At 41.1% G+C, this 13,399-nt stretch overlaps 1 protein-coding gene across 1 annotated transcript in view; it reads left to right on the top strand.

Moving 5' to 3' along the window:
• The window catches only part of LOC132402722 (exportin-5), a 114,568-nt gene that overhangs the window by 9,058 nt on the left and 92,111 nt on the right, over positions 1 to 13,399 (top strand). The window contains exons 2-4 of the mRNA XM_059985688.1: positions 954 to 1,075; positions 3,843 to 3,915; positions 9,174 to 9,311. Coding sequence (XP_059841671.1) covers positions 954 to 1,075; positions 3,843 to 3,915; positions 9,174 to 9,311 — 333 coding nt within the window. The remainder of the gene's footprint in view (positions 1 to 953; positions 1,076 to 3,842; positions 3,916 to 9,173; positions 9,312 to 13,399) is intronic.

Raw genomic sequence — 13,399 nt, 5'->3', positions numbered from 1 at the left:
TGTGCAGATTTGTTTTTCTCCAAATCGATTTTGGCTCACTGTCTTCCCGAGTTTGATAAGTGAAACTACACCGTACATACAATATTTCTACTTTATATAGGGTGTATAATTATCATATCATTCTTGCTTTTACTATATGTTTGAGTTATTTTAGGTTTTATGTGCTATTTGGTATGATTTGGTAGGTTATCTTTTGGGTCTGGGAACACCCAAAAAATTTTTTCATATAAGTCAATGGTAATTGTTTCTTTGCTTTACGACATTTCGGCTTACAAACGGTTTCATAGGAACGCTCTACCTTCGGGTAGCGGGGGAAACCTGTGTATGTGCAGATTTGTTTTTCTCCAAATCGATTTTGGCTCACTGTCTTCCCGAGTTTGATAAGTGAAACTACACTGTACATTATATAGGGTGTGTATAGGGCGGAAGTTTCCAGCTTCAGGATGCATGCATCCAAATAATTGTAGAAGCTGGCTGATGCTATGGGTTTTAATAATGTATAGTGCATTTTGACTACAACTGTTTTCATTCTATTTGTGAAGATGGGTGGAGGTTGGGATATGGACTTGACCAAGGAGATGTGAAAATAGATGGGGCAAAAGGTATATTATGATTGCTGTTTTCTGGAGGCTGCTCGACTACTAGATTATTGACCTTTGTTACATGTTGGTAGATATAAAATAACCTGTTATCTTAGTATCTAAGTGTGCTGATCTAGAGAAATGTCTTCTTTCACTTCCAGGAATTCTTCCTCTATAGGGCTGAAATAGACACATCTCTGAGGGGGGTGGTGGGGCAGGGGAGAATCAGGCATTATGGGGAATACACAGAAATCTGAGATTTTAGATGGGAAAACTCTTAAGGAAATTCAAATAGGCTTTCTTTCAGTATGTTTATGATAATCTATGGACAACAGGCTTATTTGCATGCTCTTTTTGATTTCATTATTGCAGTTTTGTGAAGAGTTCAAGGAGAAGTGTCCACACACAGTGCAGTGTGGGTTACGTCTTGCTGAGAAAAACAATACTGGTATAGTCCGCCACTTAGGACTTCAGATTCTGGAGCATTCCATTAAGTGAGTCATTTTTAAAATAATCCTGTTAAAGTTCTGTTCTTATAAGTGCATCATGACATAGCTGCAAATTTGATTATCAATTTGCGAATCTTGATTTTTGATTTCCTTCTTTCATTGAGCTTGCTTAACATGTTAAACACTTACCTTGCAAAATGCAAACTTTGATATATGTTGAAGAAAAAATCTATAGCGACCAATTGTTATGTGATAGTATACAGAGGGTATGGAGAGAAAGTGTAGCCCACTGTCCTGCCAAGTATTAGTGGACAAGAACCATATACCTGGTATGAATACTACTCAGTGAGGTGGGGTAAGCTGAGAAGACAAATATTAGAATGTTCTTGATCTTTGACTAGATTTTGTTCTGCAAAATCGTTAAATCATTTTGCCTGGTATAAATCCTTATGCATCTGGCATTGCTGTGATGTGCAAATAAAGCGTGCCTCAAGTTTGATTCCTCTTCCTGAGAGAAGAAAAGTTACTTGCTAATTTTTTTTTTAGAGAAGTCCATAAGCAAATTTACGTGGTGTAAAGGTCATGTATGCTTTGATTTAATCAGTGCCAGAACACAGAAGCTTCCTCCTCCTTGATGTACCAAAAGCTACAAACATTTGATTGTAAATGTGTGAAGTGATATAACTTGCAGGATCCCAATATGTATTTGAATGAACCTTGGAGAAGGGATTTCTGTCCTTAAAGTGATGATGTAGGTATATACATATTGGAGATGATCAATGATACTCTAATTCCGGACATAAAATGAATGGTCTTTGTGATGGCAGCCAACTGGATTCTGGATTGCTGTTTTTTTGGTTTCCTCATATATTCTAAAGATGTGTGGGTTGGTGGATCAATTGACTGCTATAACTTGCCTCTCGTGTGCAAATGAGTGGTAGAATCTGGGTGGAATTGAGGATACTGCGAGATGAAGTTTTCTTTGAGTAAAAAAGGGGGATTAACATAAATAAATGGTTGATATTCTTGGTGAATCAAAGGGCCTGTTTCAGTGTGCATCTCTCTTTTGACTGTGACGTATTTTCTTGCTCTTCTGCAAGCTTTCAATTAGGATTTGTTGAATTTCCTTTCTTGCATCAACTTCTTTTGATGGCTAATCATGAAATATTACTCCTCTGTGATCATTAAGTGGTTTTTCACCTGGCCTCAGTTGTTTAATGGTAGGCTTTGTGTGCAAGATGTGTTTTCCTGGAATGAGAGTCCTTGCGGAATCAGCACTAAGAAAGTCATTTCAGCATGATGTAAAGCCAAACATGTTGCTGCAGTGCTGATGTGTTGGGAATTTGGTGTTAACATCTGCTTTCCCCTTTGTTGTAAGCCATGTGCGGAGAATTTGGTACATATCCATCAATGAATCACTTGCAGAGGCTCCTTTTGGGAGCATGTGTGGGGTCAGTAGTGAGGATGGGAATTGTTTTGTAGTTGCTGCAGCTCGTTTTCATAAAGAAAGCTCTGGGCTGCGAAGCAGTTCAGTCAAAGAAAGAGTTGAAGCAACAGCATATATCACGTTAGGCAGGAAGCGGTGAGAGGGAACTGTGAAAATCTGGAAAAATTACTGGTAATCAATCCCCAGCAATGATCTGCAGTCACAATATGGGCTAGATTACAATTCTGAGTGTCTCAGTCTTCACTATTACACGTTACTGATAGAGCAATGGCATACTGTAGATCCCCAGTAAGAGCTTGGTGCAGCCTGAGAGGATACCTATTTTAAGTGCAATGGAGCAGATATTTGTGAGTGTTCAAACTAAAGATTCAAGAAAGCTGTAATGAATTGGCTCTCTGAACTTGTGCTAATTGGGGTATCAGTATACTAGCTTGTTTGTTCCACAATTTTTCTAAGTAAATTAGAATATTCAAATTATTCAAAATACTTGATTCTTACAGCTACAAAAGTACTTTTGAAGTTTAATTTGAAATACAAATGACAGTCGATCCATTGAAAGCCTCCGCAGTCTTGCATTGATGACCAGCTGATCTGTTTGAGTGATTATTATAAAGATTGGTCAGAGCATGTGAGATAACTCTCTGCTCTTCAGAGCGCTCCTGTGGGATCATTTGAGTTCATGTAGAGTGAAAGATGACAGTTTGATGTTAAGCTCCATCAGCCATGCTTTTTTGTCAAGAGTGGGACTTAATGTATTCCAGACTGACAAACGTATTCCAGACTGAGGTATAGCTGTCCAATTACACAGTGCATTACTGAATGAGTTTTTTTTTCTTTTATTTTTACAGTATTATGTAGAATATTGAACAGTGCGACATGTGAACATAAACATGAAATTCAAAAGAAGCTAGAAATCTTAAGCAATATTCTTGAAATACTGAATGAGCTCAGCAAGTCATGGAGGGTAAAAAGAAGTTGACCTTACAGGCTTAGAAGTGTCTCGGCCTGAAACACCATATTCCCCACCATAAAAGTTGCCTGACTTGCTGAGTTCCTCCAGCATTTTGTGTGTTAACGGAAGAGCAGGTGTGTTAGCCCTATAGTGTCTATGCTATGAATGCCAATTTGAACTAATCTCAGCCCGCATGTGGTCTATATTTCCTCCATTCACTGCATTTTTTTCTGTACTTGTTTAAATAGCACTTGTGTTTCCTTCCACCAGTCCTCTGGTTTGTGTGCGTATGTGTGTCTTTCAAAAGCTTGTCTTTTAAATTTTCTATGTTCTTTCTGCAATAGATTAAATTAAGACAAAATTGGAACAAGATATGAGACATTTTCTCAGTAACTTCTGACTTTATTTTAAAGATTTCGATGGAATGGCATGTTTCATCGTGAAAAGGTCCAGCTGAAGAATAGTGTGATGACTCTTCTTTCACGTGTGAGTTGTTTTTTTAATCATCTGTCACCATAGTTTTTGATCTTAATCTTGTTAGTGTTTTATAGTTAAGTCCCTGTGAATGGACTTCCTCAGGAAAATGAGTCCTAGATAACTTGCATAGTAATAAAAGATTACCATGTGTAAGATTATGCATTATGGCACCTTCAGTGCATCTTGTTTTACTACCTTAAAACAAGCAGGTAGGTGTGGGGTGGTTGTATGGGGGAAGGGTGGGTGGGAGGAAAAGTGACTATTGTCCAATGGTGATCTCTTGGCACTGAACTTGAATGCTTCCGACAGACTTTCACAGGGATAGACTTTCTACTGTCAATTTGATGCAAATGTAGATTTATACAAAAATTATAGCACATAAGGAGGCCATTTAACCCATCATGCCTATGCCATAACCCAAAAGGCAGATGCAAGTAGTGGAAGAGAGGCAAATGTTTAAAAGAAGCCTGGAATCACAGATGATATAAGATAGTTGGATATTTTGGGAATGTATGGAATTGAGAAATTTCTTGGAAGGAAGTGACGGAAGGAGTGAATTTTGGTTTCTCTTCTACTCACTTGGAGTTTCACAGCCATTGGCAAGTTTCCAAGAACCAAGGATTCGTGGTGTTTTCGGGGAGACTAAATGAAGCAAGTCCACTGATGCTCGTAGAATTTGTGTACTTGGAGCTGTTGTGATTTGATATCCTCAAAATTGTATGATCAAGTATCTTAGATGCCTTCAATAAATTTTGTTAGTAATAAGATGCTAATAATCTAACAGAAAACTCCAAAGTTACAGCATGTTGACAGGACTGTATATTTGCCACAAGTAAAGGCAAGTAATTGAACAGCATTCTGGAAGAAAAATGCAATCCCAACAATATTTGTCTCATACAATTCACTGTATAATTATTGAACATTTTATAGATGAATGATGCTGTATGCAAATTACTTGGCTTTGCTTAGCTTATGCTCTTCGCCCCTATTGGGGCGTAGTCCATCAACAGCAGCTCGCCAGAGTCCTCAGCCAGACTTCAAGTTATTTCCTTCCTCTCCTGGGGTGAGGTGTTTGGGGCTTCTGTTGGTGCTTTTGTAACACTGCATTTTGATTGCCCATGCCCAACCCTCTTCATTTTGCAGCCGGGCTTGGGACTGTCCTAATTAATTAGGCCTGAATTGAAAATGTTGTTTGTTTACTAGAATGTTTGAAAATAATGCTGTCAGGAGTTCTTGAAGTTCCTGAAATCTTTGGATATTTCTACCATATTTGGGAACGGCAGTGGTTCAAGGTTTTCCACATTTCAGTGTAATTACAGTAGCACTATGATTTATTCGTCAACTTTTAATGTTGTGGAGCATTCTAAGACTCCTCTATTGACTGTGCACCTGTAATTTATTTACAGCGTCTATGAGCAACCAGGAGACAAGAGTATTGACATTTAATATCTTGGAAAGGAAGCCACATCTGTCTGTGGTAAAGGAGGGGGTTAATAATGATTTTGTTGCAATGTCCTGCCAACTGTTGTATTCCTTCCTGGTTAAGTGTTTTTGCTTGTATAGAGGGAAGACTGGAAAAGTATCTATCTCCCTTTTCACATCATTTGCAGTTAGTAGAATTCAAAAGATAACTGTTGAGACTTGATAAATGGTTTATTGTGCTAATCATCTACAGTGCTCTTAATTTATATCTGGTAGATGAGGAATTCTGTAATTGTTATAGTTTCTTGATAGGAAGTAGCCTTGGGCTAGAAGATAAACTGGGTAGTATTGATCAGCTAGGTATGTGGATTGAAAATTGGCTGGTGTATTTTGATCAAACCCAGGTAAGACTTGTACAGTGAATGGTGGATCCCTGGGGTGTATACTTTGCTGAAAGTGACGTTGCAGGTAGATAGGTGGTAAAGTCTTTGGCACATTGGCATTCATCAGTCAGGGCATTGAGTTGGGAAATGGTGTTGCAGTTAAGTACAAAATGTTGGTAAGGCTGTGCTTGAAGTATTGTGTACAGTTTTGATCACTCTGTTGGGAGGAAAGATGTTATTCCTATAGATGATTTACTAGAATATTGACTGGATTTGGGGTGAGGGAGGAGGGTGGGCGAGATGTGTAGACGAGGAGAACTATATTTCCGGAGAAATGTAGGGGATTGAGGGGTGACCTGATAGAAGTATACAAGTTTTTGAGGGCCATACAGCACCTGTAAAAAGTATTCCACTCCCCCCCGGAAGTTATTATCTTTTATTGTTTTACAACATTAAATCGCAGTGGATTTAATTTGGCTTTATTGACATTGATCAACAGAAAGACTCTTTTGTGTCAAGGTGAAAACATCTTCTCAAAGTGATCAAAAGTAATTACAAATATAAAACACAAAATAATTGGTTGCGTAAGTATTTGCTCTGCCCCCCCCCACCAACATGACAGACCAATCATTACTGGTGCAACCAGTTAGTCTTAGATGCCACATAATTAGCTAAATGGTGATCTGTTTTTGGAGACCTGTGTTGAGATGTTTCAAATAATTGTAGTAAAAATACGCTTGTAAGTGGAAGGTGCAACTGCTGGTGAGTCAGTATCCTGGCAAAAACTACACCATGAAGAAAAAAGAACACGCCAGGCAACTCCACAAAAAGTTTATTGAAAAGCAGAAGTCAGGAGATGGATACAAGAGAATTTCCAAGTCACTGAATATTCCTTGGAGTACAGTTAAGTCAATCATCAAGAAATGGAAAGAATATGGCACAGCTGTAAATCTGCCTAGAGAAGGCCTTCTGCAAAAAGTGGGTGACCGTGCAAGAAGGAGACTAGTGAGGTAGGCCACCAAGAGACCAATGATGGCTCAGGAGGAGTTACAGGCTTCAGTGGCTGAGATGGGAGAGACTGCATTCAACAGCAGTTGCCCAGGTTTTTCGCCAGCCTCAGCTTTATGGGAGAATGGAAAAGAAAAAGCCACTGTTGATGGGGGTGGGGTGGGGGGGGGGGGGGGAACTCACATGAAATCTTGGCTAGAGTTTGCCAGAAGGCATGTGGGAGATTGAAGTCAGCCTGAAGAAGGGTCTTTGGTCTTGTGGAACCAAAATTGTGCCTTTTGGCCATCAGATTAAATGCTATGTTTGGCATAAGCCAAACATTGCGCATCGTTAGAAACACACCATCCCTACTGTGAAGCCTGGTGGTGGCTGCATCATGCTTTGGGGATGTTTTACAGCATCAGGCCCTTGAAGGTTTGTGAAGGTAGGTATAATGAATGTAGCAAAATACAGGGAAATCCTGATGTAGTCTGTAAGAGGACTGTGACTTGGGAGAAGATTTGTTTTCCAGCAAGACAATGACCCCAAGTATAAAGCCAAAGCTACACAGGAATGGCTTAAAAACAACAGCATTAAATGTCCTTGAGTGGCCAAGTCAGACCAGACTTCAAGCCAATTGAGAATTTGTAGCTGGATTTGGAAAGGGCTGTCCACTTGCAACCCCCCATGCAATCTGACAGAGCTTCAGCAGTTTTGTAAAGAAAAATAGGGGAAAAAGTGCAGTGTCCAGATGTGCAAAGCTGATAGACCCATCACACAGGCTCGAGGCTGTAATTGCTGCCAAGGGTGCATTTACTAGATATTGACTTGAAGTAGATAAATACTTGTGTAATCAATTATTTTGTATTTTATATTTGTAATTAATTTAGATCACTTTATAGAGATCTGTTTTCACTTTGACACAAAAGAGTCTTTTCTGTTGTTCAGTGTCAGAAAAGCCAAATGAATCACAGTGGATTTAAATGTTGTAAAACAATAAAACATGAAGATTTCCAAGGGGTGCGAATACATCTTATAGTCACTGTAGATGGGATAAAACAGTCTTTTCCCACAGAGGTGGTGTGCTAAAACATAGAAGTGTTGGTTTAAGGAAAAACATCAGGAACAACTTTGGAACAATGTCTATTTGGAATGAGCTCCTAGGATGCGCTGGAACACATCTGGGAAGAATGGAGGAATGGCCATTTTATTTTGAGCTGACTCTTGATTCTGGGTTTGTTTACTTCAGTTCAGTATTATATAAATATCACCTCATAGATTTTGTAACACACAATAGAAATCAACATCTGGAAAAAACAAGATGTTTATTTTTGTGTTTGGTTTCTAGAGACAATCAAGCAAGGATCAATCTGAGGATAAGATATTTTGTTTTAAAGTGGCTTTAATTGATAGGCTGCTTCACTGGCTGGCTTGCAGTTCCATTCAGAAACATTGGCTTCTTTTAGTATTGAATTGACACGTGGCAGTACATTCCTTATTTCTGCATTTGCACACAGCTTTGCAGAAAATGGCAAAGCACTTAGCTGTAGACACATCTGATCTTGCTGCCACCATGGAGTCTCTGTTGAATTTTGAGTCATTCTGTAAGATGCTGAACTGAGGGGTCAGCTGCAATTAATTTGTCATTGACCTCTTAGCTTTACGTCAACTGTAGCTGGTGGATCTAGCACTGCTATATCCATTCATCCACCAATGTGTGTGGGCAAAAAAGGTAAGTGAAGCTGAGGTTTTTTAAAAACATTATTGAAATATTGAACTTTCATAAGTTGTGGTTTTAAATGAAATTTTAAGTGTTTAAAATTTTTAATAAGAATTAAATGTATTTCAACTATTTCTAAATGTTTCTGATTCTAGACATTTAGAAAGAGTGGAAAAAGCCATTGACAGCCTGTGCTTTCAGGGTGGTCTGGGGGTGGGGCCTCAATTTGTGCTGCCTGAGGCCATATCACCACTTGCAGACTGCTCCGTCTTCCAGAACGGCCATGGCAGCAAGGCCTTGAGGACGTTGGGAACTGTGCAGCAGCAAAAGGTACGTGTGACCACAGGGATCTTAAGGAAATTGAACATGAGATGAGAGCCACATTGAGTATCATCATCTGGCCTTCTATTTGAGTACGTTTTTTCTAATTTAAAGTGGCAACATCTTTTTTGTACACAGGAAGTGCAATTTTGGAAACTACATGGATGAAGTTTCCTTAAACGATATTAAGGAATAGAAGTGAAGGGACATGGGGTTAGTCAAGGAGAGTTATGTTGAGGTAAAAGATCAGCCTTGGTCTCATTGAATAGGGTAGCAGGCATGAAGGGCTGAATGGCCTCTTGCTATTTCTGATGGATTTTTATAAGGTCATATTCACTGCCTTGTAGTGATCTCTGTTCCAGTTAAAATGTCGTTATGATTTTTGCAATCAGTGAAACAATGCAGTTGATTAAATGTTTCTTTTGTCTCCTCAGGGTACTCACAATATCATGGTGGAAGAGGCTTACATCAAAGATGCCCTTTCCCGGATTGTGGTAGAAATGATCAAGCGGGAGTGGCCACAGCAATGGCCAGATATGTTAAATGAGATGGACAAACTAACTGCCATGGGAGTAAGTCTAAAATGGTCAGAGACTGGGTGCTCTGATGTGACTATGTCTGTTGTGTAAACTTTTAGCTATGGTTCCAGGTCATCCTTTTCATCTTTTTCCTCTTTTTCAAAATAAGTAGTTCCAAATATTTAGCAGGAATAGGCTATTTGACTCAACCTGTCTCTGCCTATACTTAAGCTGCATTTGAGCTCTTTTTTTCTTCTCAATTTTTTACCATTATTTCTTCCCTTTTTGTTAGAATTCATTTGCCTCCACTGCTCCTTGCTGGGAGTGAAGACTCTACTTACTACTTGGTTGTTCTCTTCCAGGCTTATTGCTCTGCTCTGCTGGTGTCCAGTTCAAGTTTAATCATTATTCAACCATACATGAATACAGCTTAAGGAAACAGTTTTCCTCTAGGGCCAAGATGCAAAACAGATTACTACTGCACATATTCATAACACAAGTAGCACATACAGTTATGATAGCAAGAGCATAGAGTCACAAGGAAAAGAATATAGCCTAAGATCCTGAGTGGCATGGCCTTTAGATTGCTGGTAAGTTGTCCCGCTCAGTGTGTTCTTCCATTGAACGAGCACTGGAGGGCAGCACTGATGAGAGGAGCCAGTCCCCAACTCAGTATAGATTCCATTATGCCCACATTGGCCTCTGACCTCTCCCACATGGCTTCTGCATCGCCTCTCTTAGATGGCTGCAACAGGCAACTCTGGCTTGAGGGGTCCACCCTGTAACAGAGGCAACACAGTTTCTCTGCCGTCAGTCCTGTTCGTGAACCGGACTTGCAGTATTCTACGTTACCAAAGTCCAACAGGTCCTTGCTGTCACAATAAAAATGTCCAAGGTAATTACTGCGCACTGCCTCAGCACAACAATGTTATGCAGCAAGTCCAGGTGACAGTACCACAATGGTGCATGATTAGTCCAGCTCCATTGTTATCAAGCAACTCACTAATGAGGTGATCCTGCAGTATTTGAAGTACTTGGTACTTGGCAGTGTCTTGCGATCATTTTAAAAAAAATATGTAAAGGACAAGCAATTAGCCCTTTGATTGGACCTGGATTGGCTGCTGTGTCTGAGTGCACCACTATTTTACCCAAACTTCTATGTCTGCTATCAAAATGTTCCTTTATTTTAAAGAGCTCAATTAATTCTCCCTTTGTTTCTCCTTCACCTCCGTAGAATAGAAGCACACACTTTAAAATTGTTTTGCAGGTTTTTGCAAATCTCATTCTGCAACAAAATATATTGGGAACATATTAGTTGCAGTTGTGATAGCTGCCAGGTTACAGATTGTGGTACAGGGTACATTGTAATCTAAATTACTTTTGCTTAATATCCCAGATTTGAAAATCATGGCTATTGGGATAGTTGATTCGCTGGTTGCCATCTTCTTGTTCTGTAGAATCTGGAATTGCTTCTGTGGATTAAAGGGGCAAGTTTATTTTTTGATTTGGAACAAGTAGGCAGTGGGAGAGCACCTAAGGATTTCCAGCAGGAAGACATTTTGAGTTCTCGGGAGAGAGACTGCGCAGGTGTGTGACGTCAGCCAGTTGAGTGCGAACAGTTTAAAAAGAAGGCAGCCGTGAAAGGGCTTTGACGCAACGGTCTTCGGCGGTACGGGATGAGGTGAGACAGTTGTTGATTGCAAAAGGAGGTAGTATGTGTGTGAGGCCAGTTTTCTGTGGTCAGTGTCAGATGTGGGAGGTCCTGGAGTCTCCTGGCATCCTGGACAGTCACATCTGCACCAGGTGCATCGAGATGCAACTCCTAAGGGACTGTGTTAGGGAACTGGAGCTGCAGCTCGATGACCTTTGTCTGGTCAGGGAGAGTGAGGAGGTGATAGAGAGGAGTTACAGACAAGTGGTCACTCCGGGGCCACGGGGGACAGAGAAATGGGCCACAGTCAAGAGAGGGAAGGGGAAGAGTCAGGTACTAGAGAGTACCCCTGCGGCTGTACCCCTTGACAATAAGAACTCCTGTTTGAGTACTGTTGGGGGAAACAGCCTACCTGGGGGAAGCGACAGTGGCCGTGCCTCTGGCACAGAGTCTGGCCCTCATGCTCAGAAGGGTAGTGAAAGGAAGAGGAAGGAAGTAGTGATAGGGGACTCTTATAATCAGGGGTTCAGACAGGCGATTCTGTGGACGCAGGAAAGAAACTTGGATGGTAGTTTGCCTCCCAGGTGCCAGGGTCTGGGATGTTTCTGATTGTGTCCAAGATATCCTGCGGTGAGAGGGAGAACAGCCGGAGGTCATGGTACATATTGGTACCAATGACATAGGTAGGAAAAGGGAAGAGGTCCTGAAAAAAGACTACAAGGATTTAGGAAGGAAGTTGAAAACCAGGACCTCAAAGGTAGTAATCTTGGGATTACTGCCTGTGCCACGCGACAGTGAGAATAAGAATAGAATGAGGTGGAGGATAAATGCATGGCTGAGGGATTGGAGCGGGGGCAAGGATTCCGATTTCTGGATCCTTGGGACCTCTTTTGGGGTGGGTGTGATCTGTACAAAAAGGATGGGTTGCACTTGAATCCCAGGGGGACCAATATCCTGGTGGGCAGGTTTGATAGAGCTGTTGGGGAGGGTTTAAACTAGTTTGGCAGAGGGGTGGCAATCAGAATGTGAGTACAGGGATTAAGGTGGAAGGACAAGGTCATGATGCTTAGAGTTCTGAGTTGATGAGGAAGGACAGGCAGGGGACGGATCATAATTGTAGCCAGTTTAAAGGGGTTGAAATGTATCTATTTCAATGCTAGGAGTATTAGGAACAAGGAGGATGAACTTAGAGCGTGGATTAATACATGGATCCCTCATATTGACTGGCACCTCCTGAGTGCAAGGGGGATAGATGGAGCTGAATTTGTCAGGTGTGTTCAAGAAGGATTCCTGACACAGTATGTGGACCGGCTGACAAGAGGAGAGGCTATACTGGATCTAGTTCTGGGTGATGAACCTGGTCAGGTGACAGACCTCCTGGTGGGGGAGCATTTTGGTGAGAGTGACCACAACTCCCTTAGCTTCAGCACAGCTACGAAAAGGGATAAAATCGGACGAAATGGTAAAGTGCTTAACTGGGGAAGGGCTAACTTTGAAGGGATGAAGCAGGAACTAGAGAGAGTAAATTGGAAACAGATGTTCAAAGGGGAAAGCACAGAAATAATGTGGGAGAAGTTTAGGGACCACTTGAGCTGGGTTCAGGGTAGGTTTGTCCCACTGAGGCAAGGAGAAAATGGTAGGAAAAGGGAACCGTGGCTGACGAAACATGTGAGGCAACTTGTCAATAGGAAAAAGGAAGCATATGTTAGATATAAGAAGCAGGAAGTAGTAGGGGCTTATGAGAAATATTGGGTAGCCAGGAAGGAGCTAAAGAAGGGACTTAGGAGAGCTCGAAGGAGGCATGAGAAGGCCTTGGCATATAGGATTAAGGAGAACCCCAAGGCGTTCTATGCATATGTGAAGAATAGGAGGACGACGAGAACGAAGGTGGGACCACTAAAGGATAAAGAGGGCAACATGTGCCTGGAAGCAGAAGAGGTTGGGGAGTGATACTTTGCTTCAGTATTCACAAGTGAAAAGGATCTTGATCAGGATGAGGTCGAAGTCGAGCAGGCCTGTGTGCTGTACAATGTGGAAGTCAAGGAGGAAGAAGTGCTGGATGATCTTAAAAACATTAAGATTGATAAATTCCCGGGGCCTGATATGATACACCCTAGGTTGTTGTGGGAATTGAGAGAAGAGATTGCAGGAGCATTAGCTATGATCTTTGAATCCTCTTTGGCTGCAGGGGAAATGCCAGAAGACTGGAGAATGGCAAATGTAAGTTCCCTTGTTTAAAAAAGTTAATAGGGAGAAACCTGGGAACTATAGACTGGTGAGTCTTACGTCAGTGGTATACAAACTACTGGAAGGGATTCTTAAAATAGGATCTACAAGCATTTGGAGAAGTACAGTCTACTCATGGATAGTCAACATGGCTTTGTGAAGGGAAGATTGTGCTTCACGAGCCTGATTGAGTTTGTGAAGAGGTAACAAAAGAAATTGATGGGGGTAGGGCAGTGGATGTGGTCTACATGGACTTTAGCAAAGC

This window comes from Hypanus sabinus, chromosome 12 (assembly GCF_030144855.1).
Source record: "Hypanus sabinus isolate sHypSab1 chromosome 12, sHypSab1.hap1, whole genome shotgun sequence".
NCBI lineage: Eukaryota > Metazoa > Chordata > Chondrichthyes > Myliobatiformes > Dasyatidae > Hypanus > Hypanus sabinus.
This window is presented reverse-complemented; position numbering and strand designations above follow the sequence as displayed.